Raw genomic sequence first — 23,144 nt, 5'->3', positions numbered from 1 at the left:
ACCATGAAGGATCCAAGAAGAGGGTGGATATGATCTAAATATAATGTATCCATATACAAAATTCCCAAAGAAATAAAAATCTAATTTAAACAAACAAACAAACAAACAAAAAAACCTTCTCCAAAACACTGGTAGCAAATGCCTGTAATTCCAGCTCTGAGGAGACAGGAGGATCAAGAATTCAGATCATACTTCTTCATGTATAATGCCAAGCTAACCTGAGGTACATTAGGACCCAACCCCAAAAAAAACATCCCACTCAAAATTTGTTCTTAATACTCACAAATTCCTCAAACTGAAATGTTTAATATTAATGACAGGAATCAACAAACATTTCTATAAGAGGCAGACAAGAAATACTTTGGGCTCTGGGAGCACACATGATATTATTTATATATTCACTAGCTTTGTTTACATTTTAGGAATGTTTAAAAAAATAACCCTTAAGCTGGGGGCAGTGGCTCCCACATGTAATCTTAGCACCCAGGAAGCAAAAGCAGGAGGGACTGCTGTGAATAGCAGGCCAGCCAGGGTCACAGAATGAGACCCGGCCTCAAACAGCAACCAAGTTCTTACATAAATATTACACAAAAACAAACCACCAGAATTAGCTTGCCAACCACAATTTGCCAAGCATTGTTTTCTAACAGGCCAGCATCTGGAAAAGTCTGCTGTTAAAGTATATTACACCAAAGGCACCAAAAATCAAACAAAGTCAGTTGTGTTTCACATCAATAAAGCAAAGTGACATCATAGCAATTAAAACTGATGCATAAATATGTTGAACTCAATACCTTCCTAAGGAAATCTCAGGGTGGGAAACTAGTAACAACAAACTCCTAGCACTCATATTACATATGAATAGGAGTCTGTGTATTCCACACGCCTAAAGGACATGCCCCCAATTGAAAAACAGCAGCTCAAAGTTGACCACAACATCAAAGCTCAAATTTCCTTTCATGACAATCAAAACCATTTCCACATTCAAGTAATCCAAACCGGGCAGTCTGTTTTAAAAACAGAATTTAGAGACTGGTGGCGATTTGTTTTCCATTTTTATCCATAAGTGATACTGTACGTTAATTAGAAGCCAGGCCTAGTGGACCATACCTTTAAATCCAATGGTTCATGAGGCAGAGGCAGGAGGATCTTTTTGAGTTCAAGGACAGCCTGGTCTATACAACAAGACACAGGAGAGCAAGCAAGCAGAGTTAAGTTCAAACTTAGTATCTATCGTGTCTAAGCCATCAGCCACCACAATGCCTTTTTACTTTCTCTAAAGAATAGCTCTTATATCTTTGATTTAATCTGTAGTCAAAAGATTCTCATTAACATCCCGCTGCCACTACCAAACAAAATTTAAGAATAAACTGGCCAAACTGAAGTTTTAGAAGGAAGCTGCTAAGCACAGCAGTCACCGAGGGCCTCGCATCACTCTTACCTAGACTGGTGGGTTTGATGAGCTCGTCTAGCAGGTCATAGAATGGTAGCTTCTGAAGCTTTATATCCGGATGGACTGGGTGCAGCGCTGATGTGAGGTGTGGGAGTTCCAGTTCATGTTTAGGTCCCAGAAGAGAAACAGGGAGTAGTGGGGATGATGCAGGGTGACCATCGTAAGTGAGCTGTGGAATGGTGGATGGAGACAGAGTCGCTGGCATAGGACTTGAATGTACGTTGGGGATAGACAAGTCCGCAGGCGTCATAATTTTCTGAGGGAACCGCCGCCTGTAGAGTTCTTTAATTTTCATTTGTACAGCAGGACTACAGCCAGCCTTTAGCAAATGCAGGGCTTTTGTAAGAAGTTCGTGTTTGCGTCCGTGCTTGTTCCTCCCAGCGTAGCCCAACAGTACTTGAAGTTCAGAAACTCTAAGGCTCATAACCATTTGCTTAAAGAAAAAGTAAAATGTAAAATATTAGTATCTGAAACCATAATCTACAATTTTAAAGTTTTTATTTAGCCTCTTCATATGGTTTGCTTAAATACCAGCACATTTACCATACTAACTAAACAACGTTTAACCAATTAATAGCAAAGAAACTTTAAAAGTAATCTGCATGTAAGTTTACTGATTTTCATGTGGGATTCTAAAACACAGGACAGAATTTACACTACGTAGGACCACATCTCACTTTATCCTACTGTTCAGTGACAGTAACAAGCACTTACTAATTCTCCAGAAGCTTGGACTGTGGATGGCAAAGAGTAGCAATGTGCCCTCAAGAGCATTCCTGCTTTCTTGGGGGAAAAAAACTGTTAAGTATATATTAAAGGCAAACATCCTACCTCAGAACCAGTACATTATCAAGTACTAGTCTATACTACCTCTGGAATTCAAGGAGCAGTGTCCCATCAGATGCTGGCGCTCATACCTAACACTTAGCCATCAGGAATCCGTCCATTCACCATAATACGGGAAGCTGCCACACGACAGAAATCTACTTACCTTTATTAATCCTGTGCTCGCAATTTATTTCATCACTGTTTCTACTCCCCCCCCTTCTAAGAACAACAGGAAAGGGAAAGTTAATCAGAACCTCCCATTTTAAAGGAACAGAAAAGGGAACCAAAGAGGAAGAACTGACTCTGATCACACTGTTATGGAAGCCCTGTCCCTGACAGGAGATGTCAGGATAGACATTCACCTGCAAGCCTCCCATTCATTAAAGCCTCCATTCCTCCACTGATGGACTCTCTGGACAACAAATAGCAACACACAGTGCTGCACTGCCTCCCTACCTTTCTGTACCACTATACCCTTTTTCAGCCTAGACCAGCAGTTCTCAACCTTCCTAATGCTGCAACCCTTTAACACAGTTCCTAATGTTGTGGTGACCCCCCCATCATAAAATCACTTCCTTTGCTACTTCATAACTGTAATTTTGCTACTGTTATTAATTGTAATGTAAACATCTGTGTTTGCCTATGGTCTTAGCAACCCCAGTGAAAGGTTTGTTCAATACCCCCAAAAGGGGTTACAACCCACAGGTTGAGAAGCACTGCGTCAGAGGCCCCTTCAGGTAGCAGAACAGCCCTCTAACACTGACCAATGAGTGAAGTGCTCTGATGCAATACAGCTGTCCTGTCAAAGGTCTGTCCATCCCTCCGCTGTTTCCCACCTTAAGGTCCCACTTCACCTTCCTGTCCCAGGAATTGGAACTGCTTCACAGTCTACCTCTATTGGTCATTTTGGGGATATTTATTTTCACAATTACCCTGCTACACTGTCATTTCTATCCACACACTGATTCCTTGCCTAGACAGACTGAAGCTCACCAGGCCTGATCATCACTCTAGAACGAGGCCCATGACCTTTTCTCTTCAGCATCCAGAACCAGAGTTTGTTATCAACTATGTGGACAGTGAAGGAATGAACAAGAAAAGCATGACAGAAGAAATGAAGGTGGAGTGTGCAGTAATAAATCATTCAAATCAATGCCTAAATTCTTGCATTCTACAGAGACATACAAAGAAGTAACAGACTTTGGGAACAAACTGCTAAGCACATGGCCAACAAGTGAAACTGAGCCAATTGGGAGGCTGAGAGATCTCAAGTTCAACAATAAAACAAAGACTTTTACCCCCAATGCTATAGGTATTTTCTTTTAGGATATTAACAGAGATTGTAAACAGGACAACAATAGTATCTTATCCCTACTCACTAAAACATCCTAGAAAGGTATACAACAACTGGAAAATTATTTAAAAGAGAACTGCCAGGCATGGCAGAACCTATCTGTTGTCCCAGCACTGGGGAGGCAGCAGTAGGCAGATCTCTGTGAGACAACCTGCTCTACACACAAAAGAGTTCCAAGCCAGCCAGGGCTATAAAGAAGTCTCCTGTCAAGAGGGGATGGGAAGGAAGAGGGAGAAGAGAGCCAGCAAGATGGCTCAGTGGGCACAGGTCCTTACTTGCCACCAAGTTTGACAACAGCCTAAACTCAGTCCCCAGCACCCACACAATGGAAAGAGAAAGCAACAAGTTTTTCTCTGGCCTCCACAGACATTCCATGATACTCACATCACCCTCCTAATGTGTGTCTGTATGCGTGTCTGTCTATGTTAGTATATATGCTACATATGTGCAGGAGCCTACAGAGGTCAAAAGACAATACTGGATCCCATGGAGAGAGTTATAAGTGGTGTGAGCTGCCCAACAAGGAACTGGGAACAAAACTTGGATCCTCTGGATGAGCAGCAGCACTAAACCAACTCTCCACGCCCAGAAATGTACTACCTATCTTCAGCTGGACATCTGTACTCCTAGAGGGCACTTGGGAAGCCGAGAAAAAAGGAACTTGAGTTCAAGGCCAACTTGATCCTATGTAGCTCAAAGTAATATTAACTCAAAATAATTTTTTAATGAAATAAAAAAAATCAAACAAAAATTAGTAATTAAAAATAAATTGGAAGCCGGGTAGTGGTAATGCAAACCTTTAATCCCAACACTTGGGAGGCAGAGGCAGGTGGATCTCTGAGTTCCACACTAGCCAGGACTACACAGAGAAACCCTGTCTTGAAAAAAAAAAACAAAACAAAAACAAAAACAAACAAACAAAAAAAAAAAAACCCACAAATTGGAGTTGGCTAGTCTTACTTTTGTATTGCTGTGATAAAACACTATGATCAGGGCAACTTACAGAAGGAAGGGTTTATTTAGGCTTAAGGTTCCAGAGATAAGAGTCCATCCATCATGGCAGAGAATTCTGACTTCAGGTGGCAGGAACAGATGAGAGCTCACATCTCAAACTGCAAGCAGGAAGCAGAGAAAGCAAACTCGGAATGGGAGGAGGCTTTAAACTCTCAAAGCCCACTTCCAGTGACACGCTTCCTCCAGCAAGGCCACACTTCCTAAACCTACCCACAGAGTGGCACCAGCTGCAGACCAAGCCCTCAAATATCTGAGCCTATGCAGGACAGTCTCATTCAAACATCACATGTCTTAGGTTTTTGGGTTGTTTGTTTTTGTTTTGCCCCTGTCCTTGTGGTAAAATACTCTGACAAAATCAACTAAGGGAAAAGGGTCTATATTGGCTCAAAATTCAGCATTCATTATGGTGGGGAAGTAAGATGACAGGCACTTAAAGAAGCTGACCACATCACATTCACAACTGAAAGCTGGCAGCAATGAATGCATTCACACTGCTCGGCTTCCCTTCTCCATATAAAATTCAGGACACACAGCTGCTGGTGAGTCAGAGAGCAGTGCTGCCACAGAGGGCGCGTTTTCCCGTCAGTGAACAAAATCAAGAAACTGTCCCATACGCATGTCCACAGGCCATTTCCCCAGTGCTTCTAGAGCCCGGCAATTAACTTGAGGTCACAAAGGTAAATATGTTTGTTCTAAATTGGGTGGGGAGGGGGGACAGCATGAAATTATAAAGATAGTTATCTTTCCTTTTAATTCAATTCCATTCTCTAAGCCACACACAAAAACAGCAATTCAATAATTACCACAATTCCAGTGATGGTAACTTTTGTCCTTAATTGTGAGTATAAGATTAAACATAGCACAGATGTATTGTTGTATTCCTATAAAAAACACACTGACAATTTATATTTTAAAAAAATCTCTTGCTTAAAGGATCAAAGAAAAGGTTAAATGACAAAATAAACTTGACAGCTGTCAATTACATTTTGGCTACCTCAAAAAAGGCAAAGTGATAACCTGTGATTAATATAAAAAAATAAAAATTAATAATAATAAAACCAAAAAAATAAAAAAGACAAAGTAAACAATAGCAACCAAAAGATAGCTGCCATCAACTCAAGGTTTCCAGTTGGCTTTTTTTTTTTAAAGGAGGATTTATCATAGTTATATTTTTGAGACAAGTATCATTTTTTTTTTTACACAGGAAACAAAGAATCTGTTAAATGTTCATAACTAATTCTACTTCAGATACATTTTCACAATTTCATAGAGACATTTTGAAGAAACAAACCACATGACCCTTCCTCGCCACCTTGGGGACTGGGGAGCAGAAGGTTTGAGACAGGGTTTCTCTGTGTAGTCCTGGCTGTCCTGGAACTTGCTCTGTAGACCAGGCTGGCCTCGAACTCACAGAGAGCCACCTGCCTCTGCCTCCCAAGGGCAAAAGTGTGCACCTCCACCACCTGGTAACACATGCCTTTTAACTGGGGGGTGGGAGACAATTAAAAAGTGAATGTAGTTTACTTCAATTTCCAGTTCAAGTTCAGCATTTGAGCTTAAAAAAATATACGGCTAAGATGTGCGTGGGTCATCATTGGCTATGACTCGATTATCACTGCACCTGAAAACCTTGCAGTGAAAGGCCAGGTGGTGTTCCTTGCTATTACTGGAACAGCTTTTGCATACTCTTAAGAGACCGTAATAAACACACTATTTTAAAAAACTGAAGGGATGGAAAAGGGTCCAGCTATCTGAAGCATCACTCAAATGAAAGGATGCAGAGAAGCTGGAAAAAATTAATTCACAATGAGGAAGTGTTGACAACACACAAGAAAACTAAAGACTTAAATATTTCTGAGATGTTGAAATAAAATGTATTTTAATCTGCAATGTGCTTAAAATTCATTTGTTAAAACTACAACAAAATGAATACTTACAACTAAGAATAAGATTAACCATGATAGCTATACGAAATCATCACCTCCCAGGGAATTGCAGCATTCTGCTGACTACATCCTTGAATGATAAAGTTCTCAGAATCCTGGGGAATTAAAAATGGTTGAAATGTGTATGTTTTGCACAGAAGAGTATTCTGTGAAGAAAATCTTCCTAAAGTGTTTTATTTTTAATCAAACTGATATATACCTGATTTTAAAATTCTTCAAACTATTATTTTTTTATTTATGTGGCATACACCTACCTACATGTGGATGCCCAAGGAGGTCAGAGGGGTCATCAGATATGAGATACACAACTCCCTGGAACTGGACAGCTGGAGTCATCTGATGTGACTACTGGAAAGCAAACACAGGTCCTCGAGAAGAACAGCAAGCTTTTTTTAAGCTACTCTGCTCTCTTCAGCCCCACACATACATTTTTAGGACTTCTGGAAGAGCCACCACTGCAACCCATATAAAAACCTTTTTAAACACTTTTTAAGCTTAGATGTTAGGCTTTGTGTCACATGCCTATAAACCCAGGATCTGGGAGGTGGAGGTAGGGAGATCAGAAGTTCAAAGTCATCCTTAGCTAGACAGTGTGTTTGATGCTACCCTGTGTTGCATGAGACCCTATCTCAAACAAACAGCGCCAGTACTGTTCATCTCTAATCCTTCGTGGTTACCTGCATATCCCCCATCTGGTAGCTTGCAGAATTTTCTCTTTATGTGTGCCATGCCTGGGCAATGAACTTTTGGCTTGTTTCTACCTGGACTAGTGACTGTTGCGCCTTTACATTTAGAGACGCCTGTTCTGGGGCTTTCTAAAAAGTCCTCCTTCTGTCTTTTATTCTCTTCCTCACAGCCTGCCATTTGTATACTAAGCTTCCAAAACAACGATTCTCTTAAGTGTTTTCAGGGAATGACAGTGAGGAATTCCAAAGACAACATCGCCTTCAGCCTCCTTTGTTGGTAGATACATAAAACTCACACACACCCTATTCCCAACTACACAAGAAGAATCCATTTTAGAACTAAACAGAAAGGGCCAGTTTTATGTCCTCTCATTAGCTATGACTTTCCTTATCAACAGTTTTATCTACATCGTGAGCAAGAACAAGGCCCCTCCAGCTGAAAACAGTCACTCTCATTCACACCCTGCTGTGGAGGTTTCAGGTCAGTCACAGAGCAGACTCTGCACTGTGAATCTTTATTGAATATCACTACATAACGAAGTACAGACTAGAATGAATTAATAGACAAAATAAGCAGTTAGTTATGTCATTTCATATATAACTATTTTCTATACATCTAAAGTTCTATAATTATAAACACTAAAGCCAGGCATGGTGACTCAGGCCTTTAGTGCAGCAGTGGGAAGAGGAAGGAAGACTATGGAGGCCTGCATTCTTCTAAGTGCGTTCAGCCCAGCCTGGTCTACATAGTGAGGTCCAGGACTATTAGTAAGAGTGTCCAAAAAAAGACAACAACAAATTAGATACATTAAGGAAAGCATATCAAAATTAAAATATTTTACCCATTATTTTTAAAGTCAGATTATTCAATGAGACTAAATTCTGGGTCATTTCTAATCTTCCCACTAGAACTAATTCATAGCTGGCTGAGCACCATGGCTCACATCTGTAAGCCTAGCACCTGAGAAACTGAGGCAGAATCACTGCCGAGTGAAGCCAGAGTAGGATACTACCCAGTCAGTCCCAGAGCAGCCTTGGCTACAAAGAAACATAGTCTTTAAAAAAAACAAACAAGAAAAGGAAGAAAAAAAAAAGAAAGAATAAAGATAGAAATGAAAATACAAAACAAATAGTTAATAACCAACTGGGAGATTAGTAATTTGTCAACTACGCCTAGTTCAACCAGAAAACCTAGTTAGACAGTTTCTACTCAAAGTAGTCAGTCAGGTAGGCTGCATTCTTCTCCATAATCACCTCCCTCCCCATTTCTCATGTTATTTCTCAGCAGAAGACAACTAGAGAGTGATCTGTAGTAGCGGCCCTCCAGCTATCCCCTTCATCTCTCAGCCTCCATCCCATCAGACTGCTTACACCACACTCTCAAAAGATGACAAAACACTGTGAGGATATGTAAACAGAGATCCCATTTTCCTTCAAGCAATGTACAAACTTAACATTTTGAAAGGGTTACCATGGTTTCACTTTTTGATAGATGATGTACACGTCACCCTATCTATGTCCTACCACATTTCATGAAACATATGGATACAGGCTTCAAAAAGCTCCTTCTTGTTAACATGAATACTAAAAATAACAAATGTAACTCATACTGTTTTAAAATTTGGACACAGTATTAAGTTTAGTTTAATTTAATTTAAAATTCTAGAATTTAAAACACTAACACATTGACCAATTTCATGTGCAGAGACAGAAAAATATGGTTCTTATTTAAGGAAAAGGCTGCTCTGCACATAGATGTGCTATAAATGAATGTTTCTGCAATGGCGGCCAGGCACCTACTGTGTGTATCACCCTAATTCAACACCCACTGTGTGACAGGGTGGTAATAGCATGTACAGGATTTGGATTTTTGTAGTGACTGGACACAGTTTATCAAACGATAATTTGGAGGCTACACTTTCACTCCTAAGAGAGGGAACCATGGGCTGGTGAGAGGATTCAGGGCCTGCTGCCAGGCCTAACTACCTGTTTAACCTCTGGAACTCACTGGGCAGAAGTAAATCCACACCTATAATTGTCTTCTAACCTCCACAACACACACAGGACTGAGGAAGAGTGGCACACACCTACAATTCCAGCACTTGGGAGACTAGGACAGGGTTGCTAGTTTAAGACCATTCTTCACTATACAGTAATACTGTATGATTTTTCAAAAAAATCATTTTTGAAAGAAGGGAAAGAAAGGAAAAAGGGGAGGAAAAAAGGAAAGCAAAAAGAAGAGAGAGGAAGTGGTAACATAAGTTCTCAAAGATTCCTTAAATTTAAAAAAAAAATCTCTTGCTCTTGGGAAACAGTTCATCTAATCAGTACAGTCTTTTAATCTTAGAAACATTTTCAATTATAATCTTGTTACTGACGGTGGATAAAATAATAAAACATACATGCTAAATGCTTAAATGTGCCTGCTATACACGTTCTAGTAAACATGATTACTTTTCCTAGCACAAATTTGAATCCACAATACAGAGTGCTAGTAATTCCCACCCTATGTGTAAGAAATGTGACACTAAACTTGACGTCTAACAGTAAAATAATGATGCCCAACCCAAGCCTCCTGACTCCAGAGTTACTTATTACTGACTAGCAGCAGGATCTTAGCACAAAGCTCAGCCAGGACAGTGTTCCCACAACAGACAAAGGAATGGAGAGGAGGGAATACTCGCGGGGAGCTACAGAAATTAGACAACAAAGTGAGGAGATAGTGGGGCAAATACAAGAGCAGCAGTGAAAATGTACTGAAAGCAGTGCTTGGGAAGTTAATGAAGCAACCTTCAGTAGGGTCAGTCTGAGAAACAAACCAGCAGGAGCTGTGTATCTACGTAAAAGGTAAGAAGAAACTGTGACAAAGGAAACGGAAATTCTAAGAGAAACCTTAAATCACGTTCTAGCTACAGGTGGATCTTTAAAAAAAAAAAATCAGTACTGTTAAAGGCTGAAGAAATGGTCAGTGGTTCAGAGCACTGGCTGTTTTTCTAGAGAACCTGGGGCCAATTTGCCACGTAAGCACCCACATGGTGGCTCACAACTGTCTGTAACTACAACCCCAGAGGATCTGATGCAGTCTTCCGAACTCCTTTGGCACCAGGCAGACATGAAGTGCACGAACATTCATGTAGACATATTGAGACGCCTAAAAAGGTGAGAACTTTTAACTTTAACACAACACAAAAGTAAAAAAATAAAAATAAAAATAAATAATAATGTATTCTATAACTACACAAGGTTTCTAAAATTCTGGATCCCAGAACTCAGATGGAGGAAAAGCCTAGAGGGCCTGTATCAGAACTACTTCAGAGTACCAGGCAGAACCTACTTGAGGTGTGAACTCAGACCCAAAGTCAGATCCCAAGTCAGCATTTAACCTGTTACAATGTTGAGAGGCTGAGGTCGAAGGATCACTTGACATCAGGAGTTCAAGATCCAACTAGACAACATACTGATACTGCCGAAAGAGCAAGCTCCAGCTTCAGAGGAGAGAAACAAGCAAGGAGAACAGAGGAAAATGCCCAACAGCAACCTCTGGTCTCCACACAGGCAAACACACCTACCCACCCACATTCTTTTGATGCTAACACACAAACACACACTCTCACGTGCACTTTTTTTTTTCTCTCTCTCAACTTTATGTGCATGCACGTATGTGTTAGTTCAATAGCCAGGTATAACACAATAACACATGCCCATTATCTCAGCAGATCAGGGAGGATCAAGAATTAGAAGCCAGCCTGGACAACACAATGATACTCTGCTTTACTACACACAATTAAAAGAAACAAAAGTCAATGTTAATGCTATTCAAATTTTTTTGCTACTAACAGATTGTAGTGGCTTTGCCTTAGCAAAACATTAATTTATAAATAAGTGACATTAAAAAAATAAAAAAACAAACAGTGAGGGAGAAGGGAAGTAAGAGGCTAGGAGAAAAGAGGAATCCCAGAATCAAACCTCCCAGCACTGAGTCCTCACCACTGGTTCATACAGACACACCTCATTCCTTCAGACAGGCAAACAAATGATTGAAAGTAAACTACTTCACTAAACTTAGAATCAGAAGCAAAATCTGATTCTAAAACAAATGCTCAGTTTCACCCTCAGTACCTGTTACTTTCAGCAGATTCTGAAAAACACTAACCAACTCAGGATGAGGTGTTTACCTAGAAAAAAAATGTACTGGCCAAGTGTTGACCACTGAACATGCTGCAGAGTTTAACAAACCCAATGGAACTATCCAATCCTTCACCACTGGCATCGTTTATATGCAGGTGATGCTAATTAAAAACAGACCTTAGCATCTGGTAGCTCGCCTGTAATCCCAGCACTCAGGGAAGCAGAGGCAGGCAGTGTGAGTTCAAGGCTAGCCTGGTCTACAAAGTGAGTCCAGACTACAGAGAAACTATCTCAAAAAAAAAATCTATTTTTCCTTACAATGGGTACAGAGAAAGTTAAGACAAACTTTTATAATAGGTGCTACATACAGCAAGAATTAATTTTCTCAAATTAGTCTGGAATTAAGAGTTATTAATGAGCATCCCTCCCATTAGTCTGCATTATTCCTGAGACTATCTCAATTCAGGAGTAGCAAAAACTAAAAGCAGGATTGCCATGTCATCCAGTTTTATCACTCCTGTGTATACACGCCCAAAGGGAACTAAGTCAGCATGGAGCACAGGCATGTGTACATCCATGGCATGGCATTAGTCACAACAGTGACTACATCCAATACTGGGTCGCCTAGGTGTCCATCATAGGGAGGAAGGGGTAAAGAAAATGTGTGCATACACACAATGGAGTTTCATTCTCTCATAAAGAGGAATGAATGAGCAGGGAGATGGATGGAACTGGACAGCACCATGTGAAGGGAAGTCAAACGCAGAAAAGCAAATACCTTCTTTCATATGTGAACTCCAGAGTGTGCACATGCAATCCAAGTGTAAGTGGAATTATCTGAGAGGAGGAAGGGAGCAGCAGGAATGGAACTATAAGACAGGATAGGGAAGGGGTGTATAAGCAAAGTACATGCTATACATACGTGAAAATGTCAGAAACAACCAGCATTTTGTATAATAAATGTATAAAACCAAAAATATTTTTTAAATTTCAGCAGTAGCTCCTACTGGCAATTCTAAACTTCATGTTCTTTTCTCTAATTACAGTTCAGTTAAATGCAAAGCACTATGTATTTAGTGTGTGTGCATGTGCATGTGCGTGTGCGTGTGCGTGTGCGTGTATGTGTGTGTGGGGGTGACACATGCATGTGTACATATGTATGTATCATGTACATACCAGTACACACAGAAAGTAGTGCTGGGTATCCTGCACTACTCATCTGTCGTACTTCCTTGAGATAGGGTCACTCACTGACTCTGGAGGTAGGCTGCAGCCATTACGGGTCAGCAACCCTCTCATCTCCAGCTGTGACAAACCTTTCCTTGGGAAGACACAACACACACATCATCTTTTCACTCCAGACAGATTCCAAGACAGACCAAAATACGCATAGTCCAACTTGGAGTACCCTGAGTTTTACTGGGGTTACTTACTGAAGTAATGGTACGAGAGCACCAAAGACCAAAGGACAGCTGCACCACCAAGACCCACCCCCGTGTGAGTGACAGCTCAGAGAAACTGGGAAACCTGGAGCAACTCAGCAGGCTGGTGTGTCTTTTCCAAGTGACTCGTGTAAACCACTTCCCGGCATCTCAACTAGTGTTTGCTTCCCGTGGTCAGCTGGTCTTCAGTCTTCTTTGCAGCTCGGCTTGCCCGAGTTTCTTTACAGCTCTGCTCAGCTAGTCTCAGAGGGAATCTCATCTTTTACTGTTACTCTAACAGAGCAGGACCTAGTGAATACTGCAGGATGGAATATTTCTATCTCCAAGAAGCTGTTACACACCACCACCACCACCCTCCACAGTGCTGGCTGGAGTCAGGGACCCATGGCCACATCCAGCTTTTAACCTGAGTTTCGGGGACCTCAACTCAGGCCCTAATGCTTTCACCAAGCATTTTTACCACTGAGCTATCTCCCCAAATTCCTCTAACCGTCTTTTTTTTATATGTAGTTATTTTGCCTGCACATGTCTATGCACCACTTGTGTGTCTATGAAGCCAAAGATGTCATCAAATCTCCTGGAACTGGAGCTACAGCCATCAGCCACCATGTGTGTGTGCTAGGAATTGAACTCAGATCCTCTGCAAGAGCGACCAGAGTTCCTAACAGCTGAACCATCTCTCCAGCCATTACACACTTCTTTAAAAAGCCTTTTAAAATCTCACTAGAGGGGGCTGGAGAGATGCTCAGTGGTTAAGAGCACTATTTGCTCTTCCTAAGGACCCGAGTTCAAACCCCAGCACCCACATGACAGCTTACAATTGTCTGTAACTCCAGGCCTAACACCAATGCACATAAAATAAAATAAAATAAAATAAAATAAAATAAAATAAAATAAAATAAATAAATAAAATATTGTTTTTGAAAAAAAATCTCACTAAAAGGACTTCTGGACCATTGCTTCTTTCCCAGTCTACTTAAGACAGAGTCTTGTTAGAGTCCAGGCTGGCCTATGGAGCCTAGGTTGACCTCAAACTTAGGCAATCCTCTTGCGTTATAGGCATGCCTCACCAAATCTGGTTTTCTTCCCAGTCTTAATATACTACAAAAACACTGGAGAAAAGGAGAAGTCAGAGCCTTTCCTATGCCATCCTGAGAAGTGAAGATGAGGTGGGTTGGCAAGACCCTTAAGTGTAGACAGAGGGTGATCCAACTGCATTATACACATATATAAAGTTGTCAGAGAAAGAAGAAAAGTGTAGACATCCAATTGCACAGCCTATGTTTGCCTTCCATCCCAAAAGGGAGAGAAAACAAACATGTAAATTGTAAATCAATCACAGATATATTTGCAAGAGCTAAGCTTTGTTCCAGAGGAAATTATTAGCTAAAATTGGGTTAGAAAACATCTCATAGAAGTGTTCATTTGTCTATACAATTCTTATCCATGCCCACTGGGGGAGGGGGAGAGCAATGCAAGGTTGAGAGATAACCTAAAAAAAAAAAAAAAAAAAAAAAATTTCTCATACCAGGACAGATCCAAAGCACTTTCAGCACATTCACTCAGCTCCCTAGCTGCTCCCTGGGGTGCAGGACATCACGTAGCAGCTCTGGGTTGGCTTAACTTAATGGATGCCTCTTCTATAAGCAAACTGTTCTTGTCTTTTGGGTTTTTTTTTAAATAATCATTTTTATTTTCTTTTATGTGTTTTTGTGTTTTGCCTGCATGTTTGTCTGTCTGAGGGTGTCAGATCTTGAAGTTACAGACAGTTGTGAGCTGCCATGTGGGTACTAGAAACTGAACCCAGGTCCTCTGGAAGAGAAGTCAGTTCTCCTAACCCCTGTGACATCTCTCTAGCCCCCCCCCCCCTTTTGTATCTTTTGAAGTATAAAAAAATGTCAGGAATGAAGTAACAGGGACGGTCTCATTTTAAACTAGAAACTTTTCTAGTATGACTCCCATATTTTCTTTAAAAAAGATTTACGTTTCCAGAATTCATATTCTTGAAAGTGAAGTAAATTCCCTCCCCTTTGTGTTCAATCTATCAATTCCATCTGTAAAGGAGTTGGAGCTGAAGCTTGGTGGTAGAGCTCTTTGGCCCTGGATTTGAACCTCAAGACTACAAAGAAGAAAAAGAAAAGTCTACAAATCAAAATAGAAAATACTCGACTCTGCCTTAGTCAGTGTTTCTACAGCTGAGATAAAAGCAACTCCAGGAAGAAAGGGTTTATTTCTTCTCACATTCTGAGAAAACAGACCATCACAGACACTCAAGCAAGGCAGAGACCCTGCAAGAGTGCTGCTTATTGGTTGGCTTGTTTCTCGTGGCTTACTCAGCTTGCTTTCTTTTCTTTCTTTCTCTTTTTTTCTTTTCTTATATAATCAACTGTCAGTTAGACAGCTAGTCAAGACTTTTCCATTTTTTAGACTTTCTCCTCATTGATTGTTTCCCTTTGCTGTGCAGAAGCCTTTTAATTTCATCAAGTCCCATTTGTCATTGTTGGCATTTCTTCGGAATGACTGAGGCAGCTTTGGTTACTCTGATCCTTGACCAACACTCAACAAATGGAAATATCTTGTTTGTTTGTTTGTTAAGAGTCTCAACTCTGTAGCCCAAGATGACCTGGAACTCTCAGCAATCTTCCTGTCTCATCATCTTGTTATCTGTGATTAACAAATGGTAATTTAATTTTTTTTTTAAACTTTGTTTTATAGGAATGGGAGTTTTGCCTACAACCAAGATGACCTGGAACTCTCAGCAATCTTCCTGTCTCATCATCTTGTTATCTGTGATTAACAAATGGTAATTTAATTTTTTTTTTAAACTTTGTTTTATAGGAATGGGAGTTTTGCCTACAAGTATGCCTGCGCATCACATACGTGCCTCTGGTGCCCTTTGAGGCCAGAAGAGGGTGTTGGATCCCAGGAATTAGAGGTTACAGGTCTATAAGCCGTCATGTGAGTGCTGGGAATCAAACCCAGGTTTTCTGGAAGAGCAGCCGGAGCCATCTCTCCAGCCTCTAAATGACAATTTTTAAAGGATGTTCCAATATAAAATCCGAAACCATAACAATGAACATTTATTATTTACTAAAAGTCATTTCAAAAGCCAGGAGTGGTGGCACTCCTTTAATCCCAGAACTTGGGAGATAGGCAGGTAGATTTCTGAGTTAGAGGTGAGCCTGGTCTACAGGGCAAGATCTGGGACATCCAGGGATACACAGAGAAACTGTCTCAGGAAACCAAAATCATTTCAAAGCACAGCGGTACATATTTGTAATACCAGCAGTTGGAAATGCAAACAGGAGAAGAGAGTCAAAGGTCAATACTGGGAATATAGTCCCCTTAGTAGAGTGTTTGCCTAGCAGGAAACCCTGGGAAGCCCTGGGTTCAAGTCCCAGCACTAAGGCCTGTGGTCTATGTGTATAATCCTAGCACTGGGTTCAAGTCCCAGCACCAAGGCCTGTGGTCTATGTGTATAATCCTAGCACTTTAGAAGTAAAAGCAGAAAGATCAGAAGTTCAAGGTCATCTTAGGTACATAGAGAATATGAGGTCAGCCTGGGATCTCTTAGACCCTTTCTCAAAACAAACAGCAAGTTCAAGACCAGCTTCATAGTGAGTTTGAGACCAGTCTGGGCTATATGAAATCCTATCTCAAACAAAACAAAACAAAAATTCATTGGTCTAACCTCCACTCCAAGTCTTATTTTTACTCATATTTGACTTCATAAAACCATGCAATGGCTATTTTTAAATGTGGAGTTCGGCATGGTGGCACCTGAAATCCTAGCACTTGAAAAAGGCAGGAGGGTCATGCTGAGCTACAACCACAGTCCAAAACCAGCCTAGGCTACATGAAATCCTGTGTCAAAACAAATGGGAGTTCGCCAAATTCCATGCTTCTTCAAACACTGACACAGCTCACTACTGTCTTCAATGTAACACACTCCTTTCATACCAACAGCATCACAAGAGTCGAGTGTGGAATCTGTCAAATCACAGTGGTAAGTACAGTAGTTTTCCAAAAATCCAATTTCCCCCTGAAAGCTTAAATTTTATCATTAGCAATGAATACTGTCAGTTGTTTTCCCTGTAGTGACAGGCTCACTTTATTTTCAAGAAAATGTATGCCAAATACCCATACTTTGCCAAGCAATTATTTCAAGTAAAAACAGTGTTCCACTTAGAAAGGCAGCTGGTTGAGTTTGCTCCTCAACTGCACAAGGCTCTGTTCTGAGCTAATCATCAGGCCTGTTATCAGGAAAAGCACTTCAAACAGCATGCTCTAGGAGGTAAGCAAACACAGAATCAATGACAAATCACTAACTTTTATTCCTTCATCAAGGGCATTAAATGTAGTCAGTCAGTCGCCTTGCTTTCCCCAACTACATGTGTGCACTTGCATGCTCACAATATTGCGTGTGTGTGTGTGTGTGTGTGTGTTGAGAATCAATTCAGTGTGTGTGTGTGTGTGTGTGTGTGTGTTGAGAATCAATTCAGGACCCCAGGCAAAGTAGGCAAGCACTCTACTACCCAGCCACATAAGGTATCCAGTTATTTTTATTTTCTGAACATTTTTTTCAATTCCAAAAGGCTGTTGATGGGAATACATCACTCTCATAACTCAGTCACAGCATAGCGCTGGCCATGCTAAGTCACAATAGCTTTATTCCCCACTAATGTCATAATTGTCAGCATATCAAACAATGCCCTACTAGGACTGGAAAAATGGTTTTGACTTAGAGATACCCAGAGAAACACCATGAGTCTGTCAAACTCTGAGACGGTAATGGTTGATGCATTGCTTTTATAATCATAAAACACAAGTACTGTCTGTTTAAGTAATCATATGCACACTAAAGCCAACAGTCTGGTGCCTCACACATTCAACTGCATGAATGACTGGAAGACCGTAAGAGCCTGTAAATAACAAACAGATACTAGCTGCCACACTACAAGCCAAGCTCTAGGCCAGGAGCATGTTCTGGTTGCTTAGAGCTCCCACAGGCTCCTGCTTCTTAGGCTTGTTCCCAGCAGGCAGCACCGGGTTAGAAACTGGTGGAAACCTTGACAATGGGGCTCTGGTGGAGGAAGCTAATCACTCGGGCGTCTTCTGTAGGGTCTCGTGCCCCTGGTCCCTCCTCTCTCTCTGCTTCCTGGTGGCCTGAAAGCAAGCAATGCTGTTCTTCCCACCAGCTCCTGCTACCATGATGTTCCGCTCCACCAAAGGCCTACAGCAATGGAGTAATCATGGACTGAAACCTCTGAAACCAAGAGCAAAGGAAACATTTTCCCTCAGGCCACTCACACTGTGCCCTTTGTCAAGTTTCAAGGAGCTTGACAATTCCTCCTCATTCCCTTTCTTGGGTAATTTGCAGAAGCCTGGAACCCACAACAATGACCTTGTCTTTCTTATTTATTTATTTGTTTGTTTGTGTATGTATCTATCTATCTATTTCTGAAACAGGGTCACTACTTTGTACATATGAGTGCATATGTAAACCAGACTGGCATCAAAACCAGCTGCCCAGGCCACCTGAGTGCTGGTGATCAAAGGTGCCACCATGCTAGCCACACGATTTTAAAATACTAAAAAAGCATTTACCTTAACATAAATATGTGCAAATATATTTGAAATACAGATGTCAAATATATGTATAAAAAGATACTCTAAATCAAATAAAACACCTTAAAAACAGGAAAAATAAATAACCTTTGAGAGATACTTTGAAATTTAAAAAAGAAAAACTTCATATTTACTCTGAAACTTTTCTGATCTTTGAGAATAGACCTGTGACTTAATTTTTTAGGGAGAAGAAAAAAGAAAACTTAAATTCAACATTTCAGTACAAGATAGCTGAGGCAAGTTAGTTCATGGGCCAGCCTTGGATACAAAGCAAAACCCAGTCTCAAGACACTAAAACAAGCACTTAAACTTTTTGTTTTACTTTTGTAGAAAGTCAAGGCCAATGAGTAATTCAAACATTAAGTGAACATTCTTACTGCATTACACTCCCAACAAGATTATCCAGCATGTGCAATGAAATCAAGAGCTGAACTTCGAAAAATATAATACAATGCTTTTAAAACAATAAAAGCAGCTCATTTTTAGACATATCACAGAAAGATATAGCTATGTATAAATAAACATACATATGTGTATACAATTTATATACATATATAAACTTTTTTTGAATAATGAAAGTATACTGTGAATGTGGTGGCATAGGCCCAGCACTCCAGAGGCTGAGGCGGGTGGATCTCTCTGAGTTCAAGGACATAAAGAAAGCATATCTTAAAAAACAAAAAGTAAATTATATGTTATTATGTACAGTACAGATCAACTTATACATAATCACATGCATTTCATCAATGAGGTCCTTTAACAAGCTGGAGTTAGAACAATCTGTATTTCTAATCTAGAAATACACTGATATAACCACAAATTTGCAGATGTATACTACTTAATGCAGATGCATTTCTTTTAATGCAAACAAAAAAAAAAAAGAAAGAAAAGAAAAAAAGCCAGGCACAAATGGCCACAATGAATTTAACACTTTAAACGTGAGACCTACATAGTATTAAATTGCATATGATTCTGTTAACACTTTCCACATTCACCGACACATGAATAAATACAGCTAGTAGTGTCACACCAATAATTCCAACACGCAGGTCAGCTGAGGCAGTAGATTCCGGGCCAGCCTGCACTACGTAGTGTAGTGTAAACTCATCTCAGGAAGAGTCCTTCATAAATTGTCCTGGTGGCTGAAGAGGATGGTTCGGCTATTAAGAGCACTTGTTGCTCTGGCAGAAGACCTGGGTTCAATTCTTAGCACCTACACAATACCTAACAACCACCCACTACCCCAGTTCCAAGGTATCCAACAGGCAAAACATTCATGCACATAAATAAGCAAATCCCTAAAAAAAATTATCCTGGACACAAACGAACAGCTCTGCTCTTCAGTTACCGACTTGTGCTACAGAGGAGGAAGCACAACACACATAAAGTGGACCGAAGGCAAACTGGAGAGTCCTAAGTACCAGATCCGCTAAGACTGACTGCACTATGCAAAGCCACTGAAGGCTTTTTATTTCATTTTTGTTTTTATTTAAGATTTATTTATTTACTATGTAGATAAGAGCTCTATCCAAATGTACACCTGCATGCCACAAGAGGGTATCAGATTCCAGTATAGATGGTTGTGAGCCACCATGTGGTTGCTGGGAATTGAACTCAGGACCTCTGGAAGAGGAGACAGTGCTCTTAACCACTGAGCCATCCCTCCAGCCCTCATTTTCGTTTTTTTAATGGAAAGTTTTGTGGGTATTTTTGGGGGACGGAGGAGGTGAGACAGTGTTTCTCTACATAATTCTGGCTGTTATGTAGACCAGGCAGGCCTTGAACTCAGAGATCCACCTGCCTATGCCTCCCAACTGCTGGGGCTAAAAGCATGCACCACCATGTCCAGCTCCTTACAGACACGAGTCACAAGGTGAAAGAACTGTTTGTGTGAAATTAACACGGCAACCAAAAAGAGAAACCGAAACAAAGACAGCAGGAAAGGTAAGGAAGGAAGTGCCGCTTTCCAGCCACGGCACCAGCGCTGTCAGTACCTGGAACTGGTTCCTCTTCAAAAGGTTTTATACTAGTTTTATGTTTTTGACTTAAAAACAGAAGGGGGGGGTGTTTCTTCATCAAAGTCTGAGGGAAAGGCTCTGAGTGTTTGCCTTTTCCCAGGAGACCTCTGAAACCCAAAGTGGAGGACCCAGAGGCACTTCCCTTGTGGGAAGCCTCGGTAGGCTCAGCAGAGCTGCTTTGCACAGGGCTCCACAGAAGCTCAGGCTGGCCACAACATGCACTGTCGTGGCTGCCCTCACAATGAGTTGCGCTCCCTCTGCCCACCCCAGGGGTCTTCTGTGAGTCAGTACCTAACCATCTAAAGTCAAAGCATAACTCCCGGGTCATCCACATTTACAGGATAAAACTAAGTACCGGAAAACTCTGCCACGCCTACTCAGAAAGAACACTAATGAGCAAGTTTCAGCAAATTTAGAACACAATCCCTTCTATAGCTTAACTTCATCACTTGTTCCTTCCCTGGCTCTCGACTTTTCAGGTTCTACAGTGCTCCTGCCAGGGGTGGGCACACACCTGAAGTCTCAGCATGAGGGAAGTTGGGAAAGAGAGTCCTATGTCTGAGACTAGCATGGACTACACAGTGACAGAGTCTCAAATAAGAAAAGGAAAATCATTCTACATGTACACTTATTAATTACCATAACCCAAAAAGATTTCTTCTTAAAATAGAAAAACGTTTTCACAGCCTATGTAACCTTTCCATCACCAGTTCCTCCAAACAGCATTACCTACCAATTTAAAACCACGGCAACACTGATTTCACATTAAAAAATGAGAAGTTGCTCTCCTTTCCACTTCCTCTATATTAATGTTCAATACAGTTTCAACATGCCATTTAAAACTGACAAGCACCTAATGCATAAAACCCATAGTATTTGATTAGTTTAATATAATTTCCAAAATCAAACATACTTGAAATCAATTAAATAAGCTTTACCATCAATTAAATATGCTTTATCAAATATAATCTCACCTGACACATAAAGAAATAGGAAGGTAAAACAAGAAACACTCTAAGAGCTGCTAAATTCCTCCACTTGGAGCACCCGAATCAGAAAACCATCTGCACTGCTCTCTACAGCTCAAAAGTCTTGTTAAAATTAACATTTGCAAAGTTTTACACGAGGCTATCTGTCACGGCATGAAAATCACAGGAAGGGTTCAATCCCAGCCAAACCATATAATAATGATAAACTGTATAATGTTGAGTTACAAGAAGAATAAAATACAAAGTAACCTGGATCTATAACTACAAACTTGAAAGACTTGTCACAAAAATAACAGATTACAAATAAAAAGGTCCAGCTGTTAATATAGTTCAGATGATAAACAGCTTGCTTAACATTCATGATACTCCAAGTTCAATTCCCAGCATGACATACACCAGGCATGCCTAAAACCCCAACTCGGGGAGGTGGAGGAGAGAATCAGAAATTCAAGGTCATCCTACACTACACAGGAAATTTAAACACAACCTGGACTATATGTGAACTTATTAATATGTGTGTGTGTAGTATGTACGGATGTACAGTATGTATATATGTACGCATGTTGGGTGTGATGCTGTTCAACTTTAATCCCAGCAGTGGGCAGGAAGATGCAGGTGGGTCTCTGGAGTTTGAAGCCCACCTGTTCTACACAAAAAGTTCCAGGACAGCCAAACCTACATAACAGAGAGACCCTGCCTCAAAAATAAATAAAATGAATGAATGAATTCAGTTTTTAAGTATTGTGATAATATACATATACCTACAGTCACTAAAGGTCTCAACAGACAGATGTCCAGATGTTAACCATTGTATTTCTGAGAGCTGGAATTACAAGTGCCATTTTTCCCGTCTTCTTTTTAGTATTTATAAAAATATCTTCCCAAGCAAAATAGTAATTGCAAAAATTATTATGCTTAGTTAGAAGTGAGTGTTAGTACAAGTGAGACTGTCTAAAAACAAAACAACAAAACAAAAACAGAAAAGTGGGCCTTGGAGAAATGGCTCAGTGCCTAAGAGCTGGCTGTCAGAAACCAGGATTGGATCCCCAGCACACACAAGGCAGTATGGCTTACAATCATCTGTAACTTCAATTCCAGGGGATTCAACACCCTCTTCTGGCTTCTGTGGATACTGCATGAATGTAATGCATACATTTAGGCAACACTCAAAAGCGTAAAATAAAAATAAAGCCTAAAAAGAAAATTAGCTGGGGTGGTGGTGCACACCTTTAATCCCAGCACTGAGGAGGCAGAGGCAAGTGGATCTCTGTGAGTTTGAGGTCAGCCTGGTCTACACAGTGAGTTCCAGGATAGCCGGGGTTACACAGAGAAACCCTGTCTCAATAAATAAAAGAAAGAATGAATGAACAAACGAATGAATGATGTTAATTTGTATGACCCCAACTAACAAACTCCAAGTGTTTTTAAAAAACGATTTGCAAAACTGAGCATAGTGACACTCATCTTTAATCCCAGCATTCTGGAATGAAAGGCAGGCAGCATTTTGTGAGTTCAAGGCCAATGTGGTCTACATAGTAAGATATAGACCACCCAACCAGCCAAGGATATATAGTAAAATCTTATCTTTTATTTTTTTATAGCATAGTTTTTTTCTTTTTATTTATTAATTATAATTTATTAACTTTGTATCCAGGCTG

At 40.5% G+C, this 23,144-nt stretch overlaps 1 protein-coding gene across 2 annotated transcripts in view; it reads right to left on the bottom strand.

Moving 5' to 3' along the window:
* The window catches only part of Pias1 (protein inhibitor of activated STAT 1), a 109,437-nt gene that overhangs the window by 80,274 nt on the left and 6,019 nt on the right, over positions 1 to 23,144 (bottom strand). Inside the window, exons 1-2 of one of the 2 annotated variants that reach the window (XM_021640472.2) lie at positions 4,639 to 4,747; positions 1,442 to 1,886 (exon numbers count right to left, since the gene is read on the bottom strand). In XM_021640472.2, the coding sequence (XP_021496147.1) occupies positions 1,442 to 1,883 (442 nt within the window). In that variant the 5' untranslated portion in view covers positions 1,884 to 1,886; positions 4,639 to 4,747. Of the gene's footprint in view, positions 1 to 1,441; positions 1,887 to 4,638; positions 4,748 to 23,144 lie in introns of those variants that run through there. The other variant, XM_021640470.2, reaches the window with a different exon arrangement.

Source organism: Meriones unguiculatus, chromosome 6, assembly GCF_030254825.1.
Source record: "Meriones unguiculatus strain TT.TT164.6M chromosome 6, Bangor_MerUng_6.1, whole genome shotgun sequence".
In the NCBI taxonomy this organism is placed as follows: domain Eukaryota; kingdom Metazoa; phylum Chordata; class Mammalia; order Rodentia; family Muridae; genus Meriones; species Meriones unguiculatus.
Note: the sequence above shows the minus strand (reverse complement) of the source record. Positions and strands in the feature narration are given on the sequence as shown.